Source organism: Cervus canadensis, chromosome 33, assembly GCF_019320065.1.
Source record: "Cervus canadensis isolate Bull #8, Minnesota chromosome 33, ASM1932006v1, whole genome shotgun sequence".
NCBI lineage: Eukaryota > Metazoa > Chordata > Mammalia > Artiodactyla > Cervidae > Cervus > Cervus canadensis.
The window spans coordinates 6,721,354-6,747,147 of NC_057418.1; the positions used below are offsets into that span (position 1 = coordinate 6,721,354).

The 25,794-nt window shown below is 39.2% G+C and overlaps 1 protein-coding gene across 3 annotated transcripts; it reads right to left on the reverse strand.

Moving 5' to 3' along the window:
* Positions 1-1,540: 1,540 nt before the first annotated feature.
* On the reverse strand, positions 1,541-21,580 carry LOC122434053 (vascular non-inflammatory molecule 2-like). Of its 3 annotated transcripts, XM_043457211.1 has the most exons (8): positions 21,347-21,574; positions 21,096-21,226; positions 15,068-15,260; positions 11,120-11,408; positions 9,030-9,403; positions 7,367-7,537; positions 6,954-7,022; positions 2,126-2,151 (listed from the first exon to the last, which is right to left on the reverse strand). In XM_043457211.1, exons 1-7 carry the CDS (start codon positions 21,557-21,559, stop codon positions 6,993-6,995), a joined length of 1,401 nt encoding a protein of 466 aa, XP_043313146.1. In that variant the 5' UTR covers positions 21,560-21,574; the 3' UTR covers positions 2,126-2,151; positions 6,954-6,992. The 3 variants fall into 3 exon arrangements, with proteins under 3 accessions (XP_043313145.1, XP_043313148.1, XP_043313146.1); XM_043457210.1 differs by lacking the exon at positions 6,954-7,022 and having other exon boundaries at positions 1,541-2,151; positions 21,347-21,580; XM_043457213.1 differs by lacking the exon at positions 6,954-7,022 and having other exon boundaries at positions 1,541-2,151; positions 21,418-21,503.
* Between the last annotated feature and the right edge of the window lie 4,214 nt (positions 21,581-25,794).

Consider the following 25,794-nt stretch of genomic DNA (forward strand, 5'->3'; position numbering starts at 1 on the left):
TACTGTTTTCATATCCAAGTATCTTCCCAAGAATGACTTTGTTAGAGGTATCTGTGTGTGCCTGTGTGTTTGTGTGTGTGTGGTATGACCAAATTTACATAAGCAGTCCTCAGCTCTAAGATTTTTTTCATAACACTTATCTATGAAATACCTAGGAGATACGGTCAGAATGGAGTTAGAGAATGTGAATGGACTTTTAAAAAGAGGTCAAAACAGGAAAAAAAAAATTACCACTGGAGATCACTCATGTAGATGAAAGAGCTGACACCATGACAATGGGTCAAAATGCAAAGATGGACTAAAAAAGGCAGAAAGTAGAGGTAATGATCATTGCAGAGAAGGCTGTGAATATATGTTAGAAATTATTGGTCTAGATTGTATAAGGTCACCGGGGCAAAGTCACAGAGTGGCAAAGAGATCAGAGAGAATATATAGACCATGTCCCAGTACTTGGTACCTGGAACATAGTATGAAATCAACAAATGCTGTCTGAATGAAGGGACAAAAGATGGAGGGTGAGCGCTGAGGGGAAGTGGAAGCTGAAGAGAGAGAAACTGGGAAGCTTGCTCTCTGTAACAGAGCATTTCAGGAAAAAAGGATGAGTGGAAACCAGTACCTTGGTTACTCCCTCCAGAACCACAGGAGACTCAAGAACGAACATGAGATTTTAAGGTGAGACAGAAAGATGTTTATCAGAGAAACTGGACTCTGACCTTAGATTCTTTAGAAACTAAAGAGCTACTCCTTCAGGTGCATTTCCCTGAATCAAGGCCAAATGAAACTACACTTAAGCTGTTTGGTAAATAAAATGTGTGTGTGAAAATCACTGATGCGACATTGTAATGCAAACAATTTTACAGTCAAGTACTCTCAGTTTTCCTGGGGACTGGTGCTATTTGTTTTTCCTTCTCGCTTTTGCTTTTAACGAATTCTAGTATAGCTGACAACTCTAAATGTGAATCAGGGGAAGCACTGTCCCTTAGAATCTGTGAGGAAATCCTTGTTTATATCTTTCTCAAACCAGTGAGTTTAACTTCAGAGGCTGACTACCAGTCAACACCGAAACTCCTGAAAGTGAGATATGATTGCGCATGCATCATAAAACACGCCACAAAACCATTGCATAATGTCTAACTTCCTCAAGCAAAATTGACAAATCTGAAATGTTCTGTATTTTATGAAAAGATAAAAGAGCATGCAGTTTTGATGATTTTGGAATATTACATACATGTACGTTCCCCATCACTAAAAACAGACTACTCAATGTTGAAAACAGTGTTACTATTAACAGTCATGGTCTCTGCGTTATGGTATTTGTGACTGTTAAATTATACCACAGCCATTAAGTAGGACTATTTGGAGCTATGACTCCCCAAGAAACTGGACTAGGTGTTAGTTTTTCTAGAACATCTCAAAACAACTTGTTTTGTTAAGATAAACTTAAACGTTGGAGTTTACGTTTCCAGTGGAATTCCGATGAGTTTGTTTCCATCTGATTAGAAAGCAAATCCCCCCACAATCATTAGCGCAGAAAACTGAATGAATTCAAGTTGTCTTTAATGTCAAATGGAATTCAGTCATAAATCTCAGTTCCCCTCATTCCCATCATTACTGCTGTCTTTCAAGGCCATCACTGCATTTAAAATGTCCCTGAATCTCTTCACTCTGCTCCTGCTAACACACACATAAGTAGACACAATGTTATACGGCAAATAAGGCTGGAGCCAGGATTTGATCCTCGTCTATCTGGCCCAAACATCAATCATACCATTATACCATACTGTGATATTTCAGCATAGGCAAAAAAAGAGGCAAAATTCCTGTAGCCCTTAAAAATAATCCTTGATCATTTCCTTGAGGAAAAAATATTTGGAAATCACTGGTCTATACTAGTGAGCTAGTCATTCAATATTTCTTAGTAAATCTGAGATGAATCAATGACTATGATAAAGTGATGTTCTACGCCATCACAGTATACTGCAAGGTTATGATCATTAATAATGTGGGTAGCATCAGGTACGTTGTTGCTGAGTTGCTGGTCCCGCCTGAGATGGAATGTGCGTCTTTGGTGTACCATCTCCCAAACAGCGACACTGTTAGGATAGGCTCAGATGATCCGTTCTTGTTTACCAAACGCCCATCTTCTAGTACCTAAAGGAAAAGTGGGAAGAGTATAGCCAACTTAATTCAAATATACATTACATGCAGACTCATGATTTTGAAACCACCCTAGATATCACAGTTGATCAAGTAGGTTACTAGGAAAGGGGCCTGGGGCCAGGGCTTGGGGAACCGGTGGGAAGGGTAGGGGACAGCTATTTTATATGTAAGGAAGACTAGAGCCATTCTATAAGGTTCGATAATTGAGTTTACACAATCAAATGTAACCTTTAACAGAAAGTCAGAAATCATCAGTAGCAAAAATTTATTGAGTCCAATTATATGCAGGATAACCAGGAGCCAGAAGAGTACAAATAGCACTCTTCCCTCAAGAAGCTTAAAAGTTAGTGCTAAAAACTGAGCAGATTCCAAATATAAAGAGAGAAATCAGTATAATAGTATCTTGGCAAGAGAAACAGGTATGTGCTTAGGAAGTCTGAGAAGGAATAGCTGAACTGGTCAGTTTCCCAGAGTGGGAAACAACCTACTAAAGGAGGAGAATTTCTCCCTGGGGTTGTATGACGGAAGACTCTGTGCCAAGTGGAGATCAAGCCGCAAAGGCTCATTCTAAGACAAATATGTGTGTGGCGGGGGCTGGCGGGGCACTGTGGGTGGCCTTCCCCAGACTCACAGTGTGCTAGGCAATGTGCGGGCTTGCTCATTCCCATTTGGTTAGAACCAGTGAGATATTCGCCCCCATTTTATAGGTAGGAAATTCAGAGGTTCACTGACGCACAAACTTGCATAATTAGTTTCAGAGACCAGTGCCGTGGTATGTAAGCTCACAACAACAGACTGTTAAATCTCCAGGAACTTTGACAGCTGGTTGTTAAGCATGGCTGTTCTTGAAATTGATTGTAGTGAGAGTATTTACACCATGATAATTGGCAAATGCCACACATCAGAGCTTTGCTTCTCCCTTAGAGAGTGGCTTGTTACAATTTATAGTGCATCACTAGTTGAAGATTAGTGAAGAGAAGACTAAGGCATATGGTCAAAAAGAAGAGCAAGGGTTAGATATGCAAAAATTGTGAACTCTCCTGAAGTCACAGAGGCTTCTCTGTAAGGGAGTAATGTATGCAAAATAATGGAACAAGAAGAAACACAAATAGACAACAGAACAAGAAAAGAAAATGAATTTATAGAAAGAAACACAAATAGAGAGACAAGAGAACAAGAAATAAAGAAAATGACAATTTGGATGGGGGAAGAACTTAGAGGGTAAGAAATTAGATGCTTCATAACTAGAAGTAGAAAATAGCTAAATATCCTCAAAGATAATTATTCTGGTGACACATAAACATAAAAACACAGCTCACTAACAATTTTCAAATGCACAACCTGTTGGTAGTTAGTTAAGTGTTCATTGTTTCTAAATTGTTCCTTGTTTACTAAACTGTTCATTAAAGGAACAAAAATGAAATACCAGAGGTATATTTCAAATTATAGTTGGGTGAAAGTTTGAAACAAGTTAAACACAAATATTTCGTTTTCTTGTGACTTTTCATTAATATAGTAAAATCGTGTCTATGTTAACTTCCTTGGGATTAACTTTTCCATATCAGTGATTGTATCTTAGGTTCTAGCTAGAACTTAGCAGTTTTACTAGTTTCCTGTTACAAATTTTCCTAAAATATACTGTATAATTAATTGACCTCCTAAATAGTATATACTCAGTATAATTTGATCTTTTTGATTATTCTCTTACACTGGGAGTTCTTACCCACAAAAATCAAATCAATCAATCAACCCACCAAAATGTGGGACTGTGGAAAAATACAGGTCTCACCCCCAGAGACTCTGATTTACTGATCTACAATGGGACCTGGTCTCTTACTCTTCCAGTCCGTCTGCACATTGACCTATACTTAGATGATGTTCAGTACATGTGGCCTAATTCTGGCAACATTTTCCTCCAGTTGTTGATAAACGGTTAACTAGGGACACCTTCTGAGGTAACTAACTAAAAATACATCCTGATACTTGTACAATGCTTCACTGTACAAGTGCTTTCACATGCCTTCCCAAATCAGTGAGGAAGATATTCTCCCCCATTTTATAGGTAGCAAATTCAGAGGTTAACTGACTTGCACAAACTTACATAATTAGTTTCAGAGACCAGACTTCTGATAATATACCAGAGTTAACTTCAAATAGTAAAGTAATGTTTCCCAGAGTTGTGGTCAATAACACTTCATACTCTTAGCTTGAACTAAGGGTGGGGAAAAGATAAGAAGTAAACATACTGAAATCTTTGCAGAAGGGATCTTAAAAGATAATGTGTAAATATATGTTGATGGAGAGTCCATAACCAGGGAAACTGGGGAAACACTCAGGAAAACATGGTTGGTGTGACTCTTGTAAAACACTTGTCATCTATGGTATTAGAACTGATATCTCTAGAAATAGCAAGTTAACAGATCAGCAAGTTAACATGATCTGCAAAGTTTCTAGAGAAAGAATAACTAAAAGATAAAATTCTTGATCGTTGATTTTTTTTTTTTTTATTGTTCATTTGGTTAGTTGGTTCTTCCTTTTGTCTTTCTTATGAGTTTACTTGGTGTCCGTTCCTTAGAACCTGATGAACTTCAGGGAAAGTCATGCCACAGAGAATCTACACTTGTAAAATGAAAACCAGTACCCTAACTAGGAAACATCCTCCAAGGAACTGTTATACCAAAACCCCTGCTTGCCAGCAGACAAATGCCTCTTTTATAGCTCTGAGGAGTCAACACACAGTGTATCCCATTTCTTCTTTTTGCAAATGAGCTGGAGTAGATGCTGCTGCTGCTGCTAAGTCACTTCAGTCGTGTCCGACTCTCTGTGACCCCATAGACGGCAGCCCATCAGGCTCCCCGTCCCTGGGATTCTCAGGCAAGAACACTGGAGTGGGTAGATGAGATATGGCCCAAATGATAAATATAATGCAAGTGCCTAATTTATTTATCTATTATCATTTTTGGCCATACCATGCAGCATGCAAGATCTTACTTCCCTGATCAGGGATCAAACCCATGCCGCCTTCATTGGAAGTGCAAAGTCTTAACCACTGGACTGCCAGGGAAGTCTCTGTAAGTGCTAAATTTAAAGGGTAGATACGATCCCTCCCTCTCCTCCCTCTTTCTATCCAAAAATAAAGGGCCAGTGTTCAAGGACAGGAGGTAGCATGACTAATTCTGGGAATTTTGAGTTGAGATCAACAAATTAAGTTAAGTGCTTAACCAGTTACTATTTTGTTTTATTCTCTCATTGTTTCCTACTGCCTAAAACCATTTGTGATGAAAAGTTTAAAATCTTCATCAACTAGCACCACCAACTTCTTCAAGTATATTGATGTGGTTCAGAGTGATAGTCACATGGCATCTCGGACTTTGGAATTTTAATGTGATCTGGAAAACTCCAACTGTTTTTTGTCTTTCTCCCATGGATGAGACTCTTTTGTGAGATAAATGTTCTGTCCTATTTTGGAGCAAATCCTCAAAGAGATACAAGTCTAAGAGTACATGGCATGGGGAAAATTTTTCAAAACAGTACCCAGAAAATTAGATTGTGTGCTCAGTTGAAATGGCAAGGCTTAGCTAGGTGGGATGCGTGGTGACAAACGAGATCCAAGAGGGAGGGCATGTATGTATACATATAGCTGATTCACTTCATTGCTCAGCAGCAACTAACACACCATTGTAAACTAATTATACTGTAATTAAAAAATAAAATGAATGGCAAGGCTTACAAGACACAGTGCACACACACCACTAGACCCCATGTCTTCCTAAGCTTACCTGAGTGAACCCTACCCTCCTTTCTTTCACTTCCTGGAATTCGCAGATAATTTCAACTTATCGACACATGTTTGTGCCAGGCTATCAACTTTTAACTATTGGATTTCAGTTCCAGATCTCTTACTTCAGATCTGATCATGGTTTTCTGTAGTTGGCACCAAAGGTTTTATTCCAGCCTCAATGTGCTCCCGAGATTCTCTGCCTTTACTGGGTTCTATGGCAGCCAAGGATTCCAGTTCTCTGAGTTTCCCAGCCTTAAGGCTGCACTGTATGTTAAATTGTTGGTGTCACAGAATCAAACATTTTTACAGATGTGACATATTCCAATCTGATAATACAAGCAGACACAGATATATAACCATAAGCAGTCTGCAATTTTAAAGATTCCCTTGCTTGATGCTTTGGATTAATTAGCTTAGATTTTATTTTTCTTTTGTAAAAACAAAAAATGCAGTGATTTCATTTAGGTTTCTAAAAGTCTGCCACCATTTGTCACAGTTCAATGAAGATATTAAATTCCAAACTTGTGGAGTGTGTGTATGTACGTGTGTGTATATGCACCATGTACTAAGTAGCAGATATAAACCTGCAGAATCTTAATTTTAATTTGAGACCAGCTTAATTTGTGGATGAACTAGCTATGACCACTGTGGTTTATGAAATAAATATTTGATTTTCTATTTGTCTTCACATGTTCGAAAAAAGAAATTAAAACTCTGTAAGCAAATATTCTGCAATGAATGGTTCCTCAGACTCATAGGCCTTAGGTATCTTGTGTTGTTCCAACAAAGTGTCATCACATAAGAATTAGTTGCTGTAAGTTACAAATATGGTCACAAACCCACTTCCCCTTCTTATCCATACCCTTTGCAATATGATTTCACAGCTCTTCCCATTGAGAGTTCTGCATCATTTTTTTCTTCACCCTTTGAATCTACATTGGTCATGTGACTTGCTTATGGTAGATGAAATATTTGCAAACACGGTCCAAGCAGAGACTTGAAAAGAACTTGCCTATTGTGTTTCTTTCTCTATTTATGCTCTTGGACTCTTTCATTTAACATGTGGACAAGCCCAGGCTTTCTGGAAGATAAGGGACCACAGAACATGCCTCCAGTCATTCCAGCTGTTCAAGACATGGCCATCACCAACCAACCAACCCCAGCCAGCTCACTTGCTAGCAGCAGATGCATGAATGAGCCCAGCCAAGATCAGCTGAGCCCCTTCTAGTCCAGAAGAACAGCTTAGTCACACCCAGTTCACAGCACCAACCACAATATCAGGCTAAAGATACGGTTATTGTGCAAAGCCATGAAATTTTGAGGAAGTTTGTTACACAGCAAAGGTTAACAGAAACTGTTTTCTTAGCCTGTTTTGTTTGACTTCAGAAGACAGATAAAACGAAGACACTCTTAAAATTCTCCTACCTCAAATTTTTCAGGTGCCAGCTTGATTTTAGAAAGTAGCACTTCAGGAAAAACATACTCTGTTCCAAATGTGCCGCTTAGGGAGAACATTTCAAATCTCGTCAGAGCAGTTTCTACTGGCTGTCCACACGTTGTCAAATTAGTAGATCCGCATTTCAGCATTGTGCATACCTGTGTAGAAGAGATGCATATAAATTCCAACACCTTGAATCTAAGTTACTTGTACTAGAACTCTTGACTCAGTTTATAACAAAGAAAATATTTTCTCCATTTGCTAAAGGGATTGGATCATATAATTACTTGATTCATTGGAAATGGCAAATGATTAAGAGCCAACCCACACATCCTGGGCAACCAGTGGATTGAAAGAAAGAAGCCAGTTTTCATAATAGGAAAGAACAAATCTGACTCCATATTGGATCTGGTTCTATTACTTTAACCTTTGTATTCTAGTGCTTTTGCTACAAGTTAATCACTGAATGGAGACCGGTGCGCTCAGTTGCTCAGTCATGTCCAGCTCTTTGCAATTCCTTGGACTGTAGCCTGCCAGGCTTTTCTGTCCATGGAATTTTCCAGGCAAGATTACTGAAGTGGGTTGCCAGTTCCTCCTCCAGGGGATCTTCCTGAGTCTCTGACATCTCCTGCATTGGCAGGTGGATACTTTACCACTGTGTCACCTGGAAGCCTAAATGGAGGTTGCCTATAAGCTTAAATTATACATAATGAACTGTCTCTGAGAATCGTGCCTTTCATGTAATAAGCTAAAATACCTCTGTTTAGCTCATAGGGAATATCTAGACTAGGTCCACTTATGAATGACTACAAGAAGAAACATTTTACATTTCCCTTCCAGAGTCTGACCGGAACCAGGACTTTACCTTTTTCCCTTTCAGTATAAAAGAAGCCTGACTTCTACCTCAGGAAAGACGGTTCTTTGGGACACTAGTCCGCCACTTCAGTCTGCTGGCTTTCCAAATGAGGTCACTGTTCCTTGCCACAACAACTCATATCTCAATTTATTGGTCTGTCCCACAGTGAGCTGTACAAGCTTGAATTTGGTATCAGATATAAACCATTCATCTGGCATGTCAGATGATGGCATTTGGTCCAAGAAAGTGGAACTCTTTGGGCAACAGAAGTACTAAAGTCAAAAGAATGATTAAAATTTTGACCATCTCTTTTTTTTTTCCCTATCTGTTTCCTTAGAAGAAAGCAATGAGGCACAGAGTGTAAAAATAAAATGCAAATGCATAGCCAACACTATACAAAAAGCTTGCACTTTAAAAATTTGTCATTGGAAGGGCAGGAAATGACTAGGACATATGGTTACAAGAGCAGTTAAAATAAAAATGATATCCCTACTTATTGTTAGTTTTAAAAGTTAAAGTAAGACTTTATATTTAGATATGTCAACAAAATTACTTAAGGAAGCCACTTAAATATGTAAGCTAGTTCATTAGTCAATTAGAAAATGAGGTTAATATTTTTTTAATGTGTTCAAAGCAAGCAATCAGATGATACTTAGCTCCCCTGCAAATATCATAGGATTAATCCCAAATCGTGAAACCATGAAAAAGCACTGGATTCCCCGGAACAAATATGAAAAGTTGACCCTGGAGTTTACTCACACCCAAACACTCGTCTTCACTTGAGTTGAGATTACCTGCCAATATTCTCTTCTCCTTCGCCCATGAAGTCCTGCGAAAGCTCCTAGAACATACACTTCACTCCCCTCCTGTCCTAACATCCTGTAGCTTAGATGACAGCAGAACTCTTTTTGACACACGGTAAGGTTTCCTGCCCTTTCAGAGAGCTTTGTGAAGTTGAACTCATCGTGGGAAATAAATCCCCTGAAGGAATTTTTAGCTCCTGGAAAGGGTGTGATGGAGGTGGCGTAGGCACTCCAATTCATGGCTGGTGGGTAGGTCGGGGAGTTCCGGGGATGGGAATCCACCTCCGCAAAGAGGATCTTTCCTGACTCTGTTTCCATATCATGATGGTAGACTTTGGGAGAGTGTGGTGCATAGATACCACTGCCTGTGAATGGAAGACAAGTCTTTTAAAAACAAACAAACAAACAAACCCAACACCCCCAGTTTCCCCATCAGAACTGAGCATATGGTCATGTCACAAGACTAGTCATGAGACGGCACAAGGCATTGAACACCCAGGTACTTCTCCTATTCTCCACTGGAGGAGATTAAAAATGGAATGATCAGTGGTCTCATTTAATAAACTTTGAACATAATTTATTACCACAACAGAAAATTGAGCCAAATATTAAAACCACTGAATCATTGAAGTTTCTGAGATGTGCATGCTAAGTCACTACAGTCGTGTCTGATCCTCTGTGATCCTGTGGGCTATAGGCAACCAGGCTCCTCTGTCCATGGGGTTCTCCAGGCAAGAATACTGCAATGGGTTGCCATTTCCTCCTCCAGAGGATCTCCCCAACCCAGGGATAGAGCTGGCATCTCCTATGTCTCCTGCATTGGCAGGCGGGTTCTTTGCCACGGGCCCTTTGAGAGGTAGGGAAGGTAACAGAAAAGAACAGTCCCTCCTGTTCTCCATTGTGGTGGTTTTCAAATATGTCCAAAAATTCTTCATTATTCCTCTCTCCAACAGGTGGATCTAATTTGTTTTACCTTGAGTGCGGGCTTGACTTAGTGACATACTCCTAATGAATATAATGAGGTAGAAATAATGGCTTATGACAAGTCATAAAAAGCTGTTCAGCTTTCCCCTATCTCTCTCCATCTTTCTCTCCTTACTAGCTCTGGAGAAAGTCAACTGCTATATCATGAGGATATATCACACAGCCCTATGGAGAGGCCCATGCGACAAGAAATGAAAGTCTCCTGTCAACAGCCACTGAGAAAGAGAGGAACCCTACCAAGAGCCATACGAGTGAGCCATCCTGAACGCAGACCTGCCAGCCCCAGTCAAGTCTTCAAGTGACTCCTAGCCCAGGCAAAGGCTTGATGTAACCCAAGAGATGGCCTGAGCCAGGACCACCCAAGCTACTCCCAAGCTCCTGACCAACACAAACTGTGAGATAGCAGATGTTTGTGGTTTTACGCCACTTCCGCTTTTTACTTTTTGAGTAATTTATTACACAGCAACACATCAATAACACGCTCCTCTGCCTTCACCAGTTTTAGAGCATCTTGTTTAGTTTCCTGCTTTGCTACATACTGCTGCTGCTGGGTAGTGACTTCAGTCCTGGCTGACTCTGTGAGACGCCATGGACTGTAGCCCCCCAGGCTCCTCTGTCCATGGAATTCTCCAGGCAAGAGTACTGGAGTGGGTTGCTATGCCCTCCTCCAGGGGATCTTTCCAACCCAGGTATCGAACCCAGGTCTCTGCACTGTAGGCAGATTACCACTGAACTACCAGGGAAGCTCTTGCTACTTACTAGCTGATGCCTTTGGCAGGTTACTTGTATTTTTGTGTGTCTCAGTTTTCTAATCCACAAAACCAGACTGATAATCCTCAGCCCACACATAAAGTTGTGAGGATAAACGAAATAATACACATAAAAGTCTTAACACAGACATAGCTATTATATGTAGCTGTTATTATAACAGTAGCTCTTCTTTTCTTCTTCTTCTTCTTTTTTTTTTGTGAACAGATACAAGCTTAGTGAGAAGTTCCAACAAAGAACTAAAAAAAATTACAACAGGTCATATCCAAAGCATGAGTTTCTCTCCATTTAGAAATATAATCTGCAAACCACATCTAGTCATGGATTACCTGTCATTTTTAGGTTGATATTATGTGTGTTTGCTGCAAGAAGATTAACTCTCATTCCCATTGCCCATGCTGAATGAAATTCAATAGCTGTCAAAAGGGGCAAAACGTTCATCCAAGCTGTGGGAAACAATATGGTGTCCACGTGGAAATCTTTCACCAGGGTCACAGCAGGATCATGGAAGAGAATATCAAAGCACGTGAAAATGCCAAACTTTCCAAAGGTGGTGTTGAAAGTCACTAACTCCGGCTTTTCGGGGACATCAAACTGAAGCTCACGGTAGAGGTGGTACTGTAATAAACACCCAGGATAAAATCAGAAAAGCCTTGTTTATTGAAGAGATGACACATGAAGACCTTCCAAGTTAGTAATTACCTGCTCAACAGTGGGAAATCTATAGAAGGTGAATGCCACTGGTGATTGGAAGCTAACTTTCAAAGAAAAATAAGGAGAAATATAGTTTCTCTGGGTCTCTCTCTGTCTCTGTCTCTCTTGCTCTCCTTTTCTTTCTCTCTCTCCCTCCTCTTGTCTCTCCTTACCTGCCTCCCTCTCTCAATCAGGGCCAAATATCTCCCCATGAATTGCAAACACTATGTGCTTCTTGAAAGATGAAGATTTACATCATTTTTCTTTGAGTCCCTGGTACCTAAAAATACAATTGTTGTTGTTGCTTAGTTGCTGAGTTGTGTCCAGTTCTTTGTGACCCCATGGACTATAGCCCGCCAGGCTCCTCTGTCCATGGAATTTCCCAGAAAAGAATACTGGAGCTGGTTGTCATTTCCTTCTCCAGGGGATCTTCCTGACCCAGGGATTGAACCCGAGTCTCCTGCATTGGCAGGTGGATTCTTTACCACTGAGTCACCAGAGAAGTAGAAATATAATAGATACACAATAAATATCTGTTAAGCAGGTGAGGGAGGCCCCATCCCTGTTTACCATGTCCCTTCCAAAGTAATCTCAGGGACTGTTATCCAGTTTTGAAAATTGTTGTTAAACACAAATGTTTTATTTCATTCTGATTCCTTCCAAGTAAGGTTGAGAAACAAACCTAGTCTAATTTGCTAATCAGGGTCAATAGCTTAATAAAATGATTTGCAAAGTAGGAAAAGCTGAGAGTTAGAAGCAAGACTATTAAAACTCCTCTCAACGTTTATTTTCTATCTAAAAAATTTTTAATTGAAATTTACTAGCATTTTAAGAATCAATCGACAAAAGTACTCTTATCAGATCCATATGTCAGAGGACATCGGTCACGAACTGTTCTGAGGTGCCCTGCCAGGAGAGTAGGAGCTTCTCACTTTAGGATGACTCAGGTCCTCACTAGCTGCCCACATCCTGTACACTGCACCATCCTGCCATTTACTGGGTCTGGTTAAGTGGATTGATCAACTATGTTATCAGTTTAACTAGGTCAACACTTACAGAATAGAAGAGTAACTGCAAAAAATAGCCTTTAAAATGATACTAACGATGCAAACACGGTCTCCAAAATAACAAAAATGGCATTTCTATTCCTAATTTGAGACACATTTTTGAGAACATGAAAGTTTAATTACATTTGAAAACAAGTTGACAGACCCACAAGATTACATAGAAAGCTTTTGGAAAGTTTTGGGTCTTATTTATAAATGCACAAATAAGTGCATAAATAAATATAAACATATTTTTAAGGACTTGTGTTAAATTCTTTTTCATAGAGATATATGATCAAAAACATTTGAAAATATTTGATAATATATCTTTCTTCTTGACTAAAATTTATTTTTTACCTAGGACTTCCAGGAGATAATTTCTCCACTCAGAAGATTCTGAGGTTCCAATATAAGATGATTAGAAAAAAGAATATGAGACAGGAAACGGGACATTCACACGGACCTGCACACCCCATATTCATGTAAAAGTTCAGTCTCTCTCCATGCCCAATTTGGTACAAAATTATGGCTTTATGTTATTTTATTCCTTCAGGTTATTTTACTCAGATTTTAAAGTAAAAATTTTATAATTTGACCTTAAATCAATAAAAGGATAATTAAATCAACTGGTATAGAAACTAAAAAATAAAGATCATTTTTGTAACTTGATAGAAAACAAAGAAATTAGCTTCTATGAAACTGATTCATACAATATGAAAACACCTTTTATCATTTTAGTGTTAAATGGCATCCAGGTCAGAAAGCAACAGTTAGAACTGGACATGGAACAACAAACTGGTTCCAAATAGGAAAAGGAGTATGTCAAGGCTGTGTATTGTCACCCTGCTTATTTAACTTATATGCAGAGTACATCATGAGAAACGCTGGGCTGGATGAAGCACAAGCTGGAATCAAGGTTGCCAGGGGAAATATTAATAACTTCAGACATGCAGATGACACCACCCTTATGGCAGAAAGTGAAGAAGAACTAAAGAGCCTCTTGATGAAAGTGAAAGAGGAGAGTGAAAAAGTTGGCTTAAAGCTCAACAATCAGAAAACTAAGACCATAGCATCTGAACCCATCACTTCACGGCAAATAGATGGGGAAACAGTGGTTGACTTTATTTTTTGGGGCTCCAAAATCACTGCAGATGGTGACTGCAGCCATGAAACTAAAAGATGCTTACTCCTTGGAAGAAAAGTTATGACCAACCTAGACAGCATATTAAAAAGCAGAGACATTACTTTGCCAACAAAAGTCCATCTAGTCAAAGCTGTGGTTTTTTCAGTAGTGATGTATGGATGTGAGAGTTGGACTATAAAGAAAGCTGAGTGCTGAAGAATTGATGCTTTTGAACTATGGTGTTGGAGAAGACTCTTGAGAGTCCCTTGGACTGCAAAGAGATCCAACCAGTCAATCCTAAAGGGAATCAGTCCTGAATATTCATTGGAAGGACTGATGTTGAAGCTAAATTCTAATATTTTAACCACCTGATGTGAACTGACTCATTTGAAAAGACCCTGATGCTGGGAAAGATTGAGGGCAGGAGGAGAAGGGGATGACAGAGGATGAGATGGTTGGATGACATCACCGACTCAATGGACATGAGTTTGAGTAAACTCTGGGAGTTGGTGATAGACAGGGAGGCCTGGCGTGCTGCAGTCCGTGGGTTCGCAAAGAGTCGGACATGGCTGAGCGACTGAGCTGAACTGACTGGTATCCAGATGACAGTCATCTCAGTATCCTTTGTATCAATATTAAAATTATTTGCATATATAAAACAGGGCCTTTTCCAATGACTTGTCTCTTCACATCAAATGGCAAAGTATTGTTTTATATATGCAAAAGTATTGGAGCTTCAGTTTCAGCATCAGTACTTCCAATGAATATTGAGGGTTGATTTTCTTTAGGATTGATGTGTTTGGTCTCCTTGGTATCCAAGGGACTCTCAAGTCTTCTCTAGCACCACAGTTCAAAAGCATCAGTTCTTTGGCTTTCAGCCTTCTTTATGGTCCAACTATCACATCCATACATGACTACTGGAAAAACCATATCTTTGACTAGATGGACCTTTGTCAGCAAAGTAATGTCTCTGCTTTTTAATACATTGTCAAGGTTTTTCATCTAGGTTTGTCAATACGATGTTACCAATATTTTTTAAAAGAGAGCAAAAAAAAAAGACATTTTAGAAATGTGGATTAAATTGTAGACTGAGATCTGTAAGAAAGGTTTTGTAAGTCCAGGCCCTGATGCTGGAAAAGTTTGAAGGCAAAAGGAGAAGAGGGTGGCAGAGGATGAGGTGGTTAGATAGCACCACCGACTCAATGGACATGAATTTGAACAAATTCCAAGAGCTAGTGAAGGACAGAGAAGCCTGGCAAGCTGCAGTCTGTGGGGTTGCAAAGAGTCGGACATGACTTAGTGATTGAACAACGACAATAAAACATCGTATTATAAGGAAATGAAGCTCTATCCCCTAAACACAGAACACACCCTTCTCAAAGGAGGCTCCATTTTACACACTCACCCCGTCTTACCTTATGGTAACGTGCCACCAGCTTTCCCGTTTTATCATACACCACGTTGGTGTTGTATTGATAATGGCCATTAGAAGGACACTTGGTATGACTAGAATTACATGGTTTTTTGTCACCCATATTTGCCACGACATAGATAGAGTTGTTCTCGGCCAGGCAGCTGAGTCTTGCTTGTACTGGTGTATGACCAAATCTAAAGCAAATTTTAATTAAGACATTTCAATGTCAAAGAGAGAAAGGCCAATACTGTATGATATCACTCATACATGGAATTTTTAAAAGTCAAACTTGTAGAAACAGAAAATAAAATGGTGGATATCGGAAGTTGGATTGTGGGAAATTGGGGACATGTAGTTTAAGGGTACAAACTTGTAACTTATAAATAGATAAATCCCAGAGACTGAATGCATAACATAATGCTTATATTCACATATACGCATGTATGATAAACTTTAAAGTCACTATGAAACTAGGTCTGAATTTTCTCACATACACACAAAAAAATACTAATTATGTGACATGATAGAGATCATATTTAGAAGTCACAAGTTATACTTGGTGAATTTTTTCCACATTGTATCTATTAGTCCAGCAATTCATTATTCACTCTCCTGTAGAAACGGTTTTCACCTCTTCAAGAGATCACTCCATCAACACACACATATACACTAGTACCTCTCATCTGTGGAAAAAAAATAAAATAGAAACATCTCTTGACCCCCACATGCCCTTCTAGTTTATTTTTTCCTTAGGTCCCTAGGTTCATAGGTCCCTCTTAAAATAAAACTCCCTGAAATAGCTGGCCCTCTTTCTGGATCAGCCCATCTTCTCCCATTCTCTTTGGAAATGCTCAGATCAGGCTTCATTGCTCTCGTTCCACCTGACAACCCCTACTAATGCAAGTGATGACAGCCACATCTTATCTTATCTTGTACCACTTCTGCATCAGCTGACGGAGTTACACCCCCCTCCTGGAAACACTTCACCCCACCTATTGAACCCCACTCTCTCGTCCTCCTACTCACTGGCAGCTTTTCTCCATCTCCTTTTCTGGTTCCTCCTCTTCTGCCCTGACTCTAAACATTGAAGTTTCCTGTGGCTCAAGCAATAGATTACTTCTCTTCTCTGACTCATTCCATAGGTGAACCCATCTTGGTGTTAAATATTGTCTATTAGAGATAAGTTTCTCTTCTTTTTCAAAGGGAATTTTATTCTTTTATTATTTCCAACAATAATCCAGCTCCTAAAGTCTTGAATTTAAGATGTATTGGGGAGTTTGGTTCTTAGTAGTTTGGGAATAGTTAAATGAGCTCTCCTTCTGGGTCGTGGTGGCAAGGGTGTCTCAGTTTGTTAGCGGTGCAATCCAAAGTTACATGTGTTATTCTGGTGGTGGAATCCACTGGAACCCCCTGGAAATAGTAGCACTGTTAGCCACTGGACCAAGGCCAGCCGTGAGGGCCATGACCTTTGGACTCTGGAGATTCCAAGACAATAAAGTGACAAACAGCAGAATAAAAAAGAAGGGACATGATCCTTCCATCTGTGCCTTTCTTTTTAGCTGTGACTCTGTGGCCTTACGTAGCAGTCATGCAAAATAGTCTATAATTCTTATCTTTGGATTTGAAATGAGTGTAAAAAAGAATGTTTGCACGGCTTATTGAAAAATCTGACTACTGTGTCTTTACAATGAACAGAATAACTTTATATGATGAAAGTAATGTTTTTGTTCTTACTGTAGAAATATTTCTTTTCAAAGTTTGTACATGATTAAGGACATAAAAAATGTGCTTGACAGGTCTCTTGTTTTACCCAGAATAAAGAATATGCAGACCTGTGGTTACATCTGTGAATAGATCATTCTTTGAGACAGTTCTTCCTCCTCTGAGGACCAAGATTTTTGCTCTTTAACAGTACCGACCAGTGTGGAGTTGGCCTACCTTTGTGTCTGCTCAGACAGTCAGTTGTGTCTGACTCTTAGTGACCCCATAGACTGTAGCCTGACAGGCTCCTCTGTCTCTGGGGCTCTTCAGGCAAGAGTACTGGAGTGGGGAGCTGTTTCCTCCTCCAGGGGATCTTCCCAGTTCAGGGATGGAACCCATGTCTTTTACGTCTCCTGCATTGGCAGGCAGATTCTTTACCACTAGGGCCACCTGGGAAGCCCAGCATAGCTTTACTGATAAATTATTAATATTATTTGAGAATAGTCACACTAAATGTGAAAGGAATAGAGTGAGCGCCATGTCAGGATATCTTTTTTAAACTAAGTATGACTATCAGTATTTAAAAATGCAACTACTATTCTTGTGTAGATGATAGATATTGTGTTTTATTTCCTAAAGCTTAATAGGTTTGAGTATGGACTTTATTTGTAGACAGCAAATAAGAGGAAATCTATAAAAGCATGTCTCAAAATAATTATCTATTTATCCATCCTATAAACTACATTATGACATGTGTTTCATTGAGAGCAATGTGATTTGAAAAAAAAATGAGATTACGGGGGACCCAGATTTACTTAGATATTTATAGATGGTTCCTGATTTGAACTGCCACTGGCAAAGTACATTCATGACCTCACCAATAAGAATCTGATAAGATTCACTTTTGATTTTTAAAGCACAATTAAGTGTTCTGGAGCTTGCATTTAACAGGCAGTTTAAATTCAAACCCCCAGATGACTCTTTCTCATGACTACATTTCTGCTTCCTTACCGTAGATCTCTAGACATTTGCTGGTTACATGGGTGAATGAGTGAATGAATAAATGAAAAAGAATGGATTGATAAGTACTCTTATCCATGTTAGTAAATCTGATTTGAAAATGTTTTTCTCCCTGATTTTCTACCTCGAACCCTGACCTTGTATTTCATGCCAGACTCAAATATATATCTGCCAGGGTTACATCTCCACTTGGATGTCTATTAAGTTACAGCTCAAACTTCAGATGCACAAAATTGATTTCCTAAGTTCCATCCCAGACTTGCTATTCCTTCATTGCTCCTGTAACTGACCAGGACCCTAGGGGACCTAACCAGGACAGCCTCCCCCACCCCACCCCCACCCTGCCCTGTCTTCTACCTGCCTCTTTTTTGTAGAAAAACTTTAGTCTCCCAGGCCTCCCCTGAGTCACAAAAATTTAGCTCAAGAATTAATGACTGGAAGAATGTAAAGACATAGGAACAAAAAAATAGCAGTTGGGCCAGGAGGACTGGGAACAATTTAAAGAATAGATCAGCCATACAGGAGCACAGAATGTTAGGTCTTCCCCTGAGGACATAAAAATCAGTTTCTGACACCCATTCCTAGTCGTTTTGCAGACATAAAACCCTCACCAGATGGAAAAAGCTAAGTGCATGAAGGCCATGAGCATGTAGCCCCCAGTCTGGCTGGAATCTGAGGACTGATGATGTTAACCCCTGTGACATCACCCTATTACCTCTCCATCAGCTAACCAGAGAATTGTGCATGAGCTGATCACACACCCTGCAACTCTCTCCCTTACCTTGCCTTTAAAAACCCTTCTCTAAAGACCCAGAGGGATGGGATGGAGAGGGAGGTGGGAGGGGGGATTGGGAAGGGGAACACATGTAAATCCATGGCTGATTCATGTCAATAAATATTATTTAAAAAAATAAAATAAAATAAAAACCCTTCCCTAAAATCCATCGGGGGTTTGGTTCTTTTGAGCATTAGCCACTGGTACTCCTGGCTTGACACTGAACTTTCCTTCACCACGACCTTGTATCAGTAGATTGTCTTTCCAATGCCTGGACAAGAGAAACCAAACTTGGTTCATGAACAATCCCTATGTCCATAAATGGCAAGTTTGTGTCTCCAACTGCTTAGGCCAGTCATTTGGGAGTCACTCTTTTGTTTGTTTGTTTGGAGAATTTTGTTTTGGCTGTAAGGCATGTCTTGTGGGATCTTAGTTCCCTGGCCAGGGATTGAACCTAGCCCCCTAAAGTAGAAGTTCGTAGTCCTAACAATTAGCAGTAATCTTTTGATGTTGGACTACTTTGTTTACTTTTATTTGTTTGGTTTTTTCTTGGAGGTGGGGGGGTGTTGCAGAAACCCCTATAAATCTTGGCTCCTCCCTTACCTCTTTGGACCAGTCCAAAGAAGTATCTGAGCGACTGAACCCCAGGCTTAAGGCCTTGGTAAAGTCCCAAATAAAACATAACTGTCAAATTTTAGATTGTATTTGTTTTTTTCAGTCAACACCCCTATTATTATCTCCAAATGACATTCTATATGATAAATGAGTTTGTTTGCATCTATCTTCCCCCACAAGAATACTCATAAGCCATGGGGAGGGCAAAGACTTTGCTTTAATAAGTGCTATATCCCCTCTTCTTAAAATAGTATCTGGTACATAGCAGGTGCTCAATAAGTAATCATTAAATGAATTAAATGTGACTACATTGGATGACAATGCAAACCCATTTTCTTTTAAAATTTCTTTTTTGTAGCATAGAACTATGAAAGAGGTATTTACTAACCACCTGGAATAGACCTGTCCTCCAGCCTTCACCATGTGGCTCTAGTGGTAAAGAACGAGCCTGCCAATGTAAGAGACATAAGAGACGTGGGTTTGATCAGGAAGATCCCCTGGAGGAGGGCATGCCAAACCACTCCAGTATTCTTGCCTGGAGTATCCCATGGACAGAGGAGGTGGGCTAATGTCCACGGGGTCAGAAAGAGTTGGATACAACTGAGGCAACTTAGCATGCCAAGCATCACCAGTTTTCATAGCTACTGTGATCTCTGACTGGCCCATAAATTGGCCAAATATGTTGTTTGTTTGTTTGTTTTTTTAACTAAGGAATCCATCTCGCAATCCTACTGTGAGATGAAAAACAAATGGGTTGTCCTCTTCTCAAGACTTCTAGGCAGAAAGACTGTCCAGCTATTGCCCCTTTTCTTCCACAGCAAACACCATGGGAAGCATCAGCTCAGAACAAGAAGAACAGGAAAGTGGGGCTGCTGACTGTCATGGAACCCAATGGTCTCCTCGTTGTGTGGCTAAGCCCTTTAGAGCTGAGGAAAGCCATTTTCTGATAACCCTTACATAAGCTTCAGACTTAACAGTAGTGCCTCAAAAAGCATGGTACCCATAATCCCCAGCAAAAGCGTGGCAGAGGAATGTTTAATAAGCTTAATTTGAGGTACCAGAGTGAAAAAAAGTATAAAAGGGTAAGATGGTGAGAGGATCTGAGAGTTGAGAAAGAATGAGTATGAAGTATAGAAGTGTTCAACCTGTACCTCAATAATTCAAGCCTTAGTAGGTAGTAGAAGTTATATATTAATAGACATATATATTAAATATTTTATATTGGAAAGTTTCTAAATTAATTTTTCCCAGGAAAATTAGCTTTACGAGCCTAGGAAACTGCAAAATGTCAAAGCATAAAGTCTTATGATTCAGATCTTTCTGCATGGGAAACAGATTCTAGAGCAGAGAGACGAAGAAACTGAAGTCTGATACCATCAACAGAGACCTTGGAATATTTTCCGAACACAACCCACGGTCCACTTCAGAAATTAATTTACTATTTATATTCATGAGATTGCCTTCCCCTTAGTTTCTAATCCCAATGATAAATATCTTATTTATATATTTCTCCAAATTTGATAAGCATATTAGATTACAAATTGTTAAATGGTATCTAAGTACAGTTTTAAAAATCAGATGAATGTCTACATATATATAAAACTTATACTACATATATGAACAGTTAGGATTTATCATTTTCTGTAGTAAGCATATACATTTTAGAGAATCACAGTACTTTGTACAAACAACTATGACCGGGACTTCCCTCATGGTCCAGTGATTAAGAATTCGCCTTCCAGTGTAGGGGAGGCAGGTTCTATCACTGGTCAGGGATCTAAGGAACTAAGACTCCACATGCTCTGGGGCAATGAAGCCCAGGTGTCACAACTGGAGAAGTCTGCATACTTCAACAAAGACCCAGCATAGCCTAAATAAATAAGTAAATATGTTTTTAAAAATAGGATACTTCAAATACCTGCGGGGGTCTTGACATGGAATCCAGTTCACCTGAGGATCTGGGATATTCTCCAGATAAGGGAAAATGGTTTCCCTGGTAAATTTCCATCCATAAAGCGCATCTTCTGGGGTCACGATGATCTGAGCACCCTGCTCAAAACAAGTTAAATCGGAATTATTTCTCTATGTATGTAGACAATTCAACACTCCAGTTTTCATCAGCTCTCATGCCTGTCTTACGAATTATGATTTGCAGAAATAAAAGAATACCTGCTCAGCTGCCTGCTTAATTGCCTTCTCCAGAATATCTATGTTCTTGTTCATGAGGAACAAGGCCTCACCTGGAGAAACAGGTGTTTTTGTATCACTTGGCAGTATGACAGCATGTTCATACACTGCAGCTTTAAAAGTATCCAGAGCACTGACATGCAGAATTATTAGGGCAAACACTGCCACGGAGGTTTGTAAAGAGGAAGTGATCATGGCTAAGGGATCCTGAGTTCTGCAAGTGAAAGTAACATTCATGCAGTATTTATAGAGGAAGGAACATTTATGTAACATGTGACTGCCAGTTCTTATTTTATAATCTCATGAATATTATGTCTCATCATTTCGGAGGAAACAAATTTCAGTTCCATGAATACAATCAAAAAGTATTACAAGGACTGTACAACATGTACTGTTGATAAAGTGTAATGACAAATTTCAAAAGAAGAATTCAAATATAACACAATTCTAAAAAAAAAAAAAAAAAACAAAAACAAATATAACACAATTGTACCCTTTTATTAATAGAAAGAAAATAGTTTACTAAATTAACTCTCATATGAAAACTATGACACAATAAATTTCATTTTTAAAAATTACAAAAACCAGATAATTTTTTTTTTCTGTTCTGTTGAAGGATCTACTTTGTGTTTATTTTCAGAAGATGAGAAAACTTTTAAAATATTTACTACTAGGAGAATGCAGTACAGGGTGATGTTGGGGGCAGAATTCACCCAGATCAACACTCTGACTTACTTATTAAAGACTGAATGTGCACTCCACAAAAACAAGATTTTGTGTTTGGTTTGCTCCTTGCTGCAACCTTAGTGCCCAAAGCACTGATCCTCCAGGAGCTGGTCCCTGGTGTTTGGCCAGCAGAGAAATCAAGAAACTCTCCTTAAGGAGCCTCTGTCCTTAGGGAGCTAAGCCTCCTTCCTCCCCCACTCATTTCCTTCCTTCCTTTCTCTCTTTGGAAATAGATGCAAGGGAAGGGGAAGTATCTCACTTGGGCTAGTGACTACAAAGATCATCTCTGTTGTAAACTCAGATAATTGGAAATTTCATTTTTTTAGGGGCAAATGACCACAAAAATGAGCTTTAAAACACACATGCACATACATTATGTGACCACTGATAACCTCCTGAAAGAAGTGAAAGTGTTAGTCGCTCAGTCGTGTCCGACTCTTCGCGACCCTTGGACTGTTGCCCACCGGGCTCCTCTGTCCATGGGATTCTCCAGGCAAGAGTACTGGAGTGGGTTCCCATTTCCTTCTCCAGGGGTCTTCCTGACCCAGAGATTGAATCCAGGTCTCCTGCATTGCAGGCAGGGTCTTTACCATCTGAGCTACGAGGGAAGCTGGCCCTTCCTAGGACATCCATACTCTCCCTTCTCCAGTCCAATTCTATCACACAAGCACTTAGTGCATTTTGTTTATTTGTCTGTTTGATTTTGTTTTTTAATCTGAGTCTTTCTTTCAAATACTTTTAAACAGCATAAAAGAGTAGAAACAAATAAATACAATTCTTGATATAGGTGAGGTCTAAAGGTTATAAACCAGGTCTGCTCAAATGTTCTTCATTGAATAGAAATTTTTAGTAAAGAAATAACTTATTAACCTATATAGAATAGAAAACTGAAAATAATTTTTTAGAAGAATGTTCAAGTCTTTAGTGGATAATGTGAAGATATTTTTTATCATCTATTTTCATACAGTAAATCATGAGTGCCTTTAGAGTCTAGAGAGTGTGTAACACAAACAACTCTTTATAGGACAGGAATTGGAGGCATAGAGAGACAGAGTGATTAGAAACAGGGTGTGGAACTTCTCACTGTTTATTCCAGAATCTTTTCCTGATACCTAAGACATCATGTGTGCGTCTGTACTCTAGTTTAACATCTGTATCCAGGTGTCTGAATATTCAGTTGCATCTTTTAAGGAATCCTATTCAAAATGACCATCTTAGGAAGATCACAGGGAAATCTAAATATGAACAAATACTTGATGTAGCTGTTGGAAATAGCATGTACAGTCATTGATGGTATTTCCTCATAGGTAGCAAGGATGACGCATCAAAAAGAAGGAAGCAAAACAGAAAAACCAGGCCCTTCTTTTAAAATTGTTTTCTCTTGATACTATATACCAAAAAAAAAAAAAATGTGTAGTTGAGGCCTTTAAGCTCTTGCATTTCTACCAGTATAATTTGGGTCATGATCTGCTACCTTGTCATTTAATCTCACCAACTGGTAATACTTCATTATCTCTTTTGCTTAGTAGTATTTAGGTAAGCTGGTGAAAATACACAAACAATCTTTACTTTTGGAGGGTAAGAACAGAAACAGTCTTATCTGTCTTTCGAATCTCAGTGTCTCCAAATTTCCTGGATGTTTTTCTCTCTTTGTTGCCATACACAAGAGATATAGTGTTTTGTTTATTAGAGGTTTTTGGCTGGAGGGCAAAAGGGGAAATGGTTTCTGATGTAAAGTCAAGGTGATGAAGTTTCCTTTTTTCTCTGTAGCATTTCAAAATTGTCTCATGAAAATTGAGAATTTGAATAACAAAACATTGGAAGAGTCAGAAACTAGTAAATGAAACAGCAATTTAAATATGGAAAGATCTATAAAATATAAGAAAAAGAGAATGAGTTTTACAAACATTTGCCATAGAATAACTGATATACTTTTAAATCTTCACCAAATTCAGGACAGAGAACTTTAAGAGTTTACATTTTCATGTTCATAAATGTGATTGTTTAAGTAAGGCTAAATTAACGTCTTCAGTTTATAACTCAGCTATAAAATAGTGTTACCTAGCCACAGGAAAGACTGAATAATTATAATTTATTGCTAATAAGATCTATTTCCTAATTTACCAGTTTTGATTACGGAATTCATTACGAGGGTGAAAAGTTCCAATCAATTCAAAGTTTTGAATGAAGAGTCACTATAAAAACTTGACAAGAGTTCAAATATTTGTTTCTAACTGGGATCTGATCATCTCAAAAACAGTACTCAACTGAACTTGGTTTTCTGGCTCTAATAAGTAAGAAGAGTAGAAATGCAGTTTCTTTTTTTTTTTTTCCTTTTTCTCATTTTTGACAGTACCACACAGCTTGTGAGATCTTAGTTCCCCAACCAGAGATTGAACCCAGACTCACTGCAGCGAAAGCACCAATTCTTAACCACACAACCACCAGGGAATTCCCTAGAAATGTAGTTTCTGCTTTGTATTCCACTTCTCTGAACCTCTATTTCTCACCTAAAAGTTCAGGTAATCATACGTGCTCTATCATTTTCACAGAGTTGTCCTGAGAGTCAGAGACACATGAAAGTCGTCTGCAAGATTATGATGGAATGACAGTAGTTAACAAAAAGGGGGAGACAATTTACGTTAGGTCCACAGAACCACTATTTTTCAATTGAACAGATCTAGTCCATTTGGGGCTCTGTGCTGAGGATGAAGTCAGGAACATAGCACCTGGGCACCAGCTCCCGGAGCATGCACAGCTGGGCCTGGCAGACACACATCCATGCGGCAGCAACAGCGCAATAAGAATGCCAAGGCCTCAGAAAGGCAAGGAGTGGCTCCTGGCTCTGACTCAAGCCTCAGCACTTCCTGGTTTCCAAGGTTGAAATAACATTAACAAAGACTCAGAAATAGCATGTACAGTCATTGATGGCATTTCCTCATAGGTAGCAAGGATGACATCAAAAATAAGTAAACAAAATAGAAAAACCAGATCCTTGATGGGATGGTGAGGGAGGCGGGAGGGGGGCCCGGGATGGGGAACACATGTAAATCCATGGCTGATTCATGTCAATGTATGGCAAAAACCACTACAATATTGTAAAGTAATTAGCCTCCAACTAAGAAAAAAAAAGAAAAAAAAAAAGAAAATTGCTTTCGATACTATATACCAAAAAAAAAAAAAAAAGATAACACTGTACCCCCAAAAAGTACTTAGTGGTAAAGGACAATGTTTTGTCCCCATTTGGGTTGTGCTTTGGTCTTCAGCGTGCCTCTCTGATTCAGTCTCTGAGAAATAAAATGCTTCTTGAGCCAAATCAGGCTGAACTTGAGCAGAACCTGCCTGAACTTTAACGATGTTTTGGAGTCATGTCCCACCCAAACGAGGTGCTCCTCCAGCTCTGGACTTGAATGGGTGTTCAACTCTTCAGACAGTTCAAGCAACTCAAACCAAGAGAGACTCTTAGAGAGTAAGGATTCCAGCCTGCATCTCCTAGAATGGATGGAAGGGTTGGGCATAGGAAGTTGCTAATCGCCACCTGTTTTTGACCTCCGGCAACAGCAATTTCACATGGTTCAAACTACCCTTCTGTTTTCTTGCTCTCAAAAGTTTAGGACCGTGGTAAGACAAACTACAGAAGCCTCTTTGATCTGGCTTCTATCAGTATGCTCCCACACTGTCCTCAAAAGAAAAAGAGTTTATTT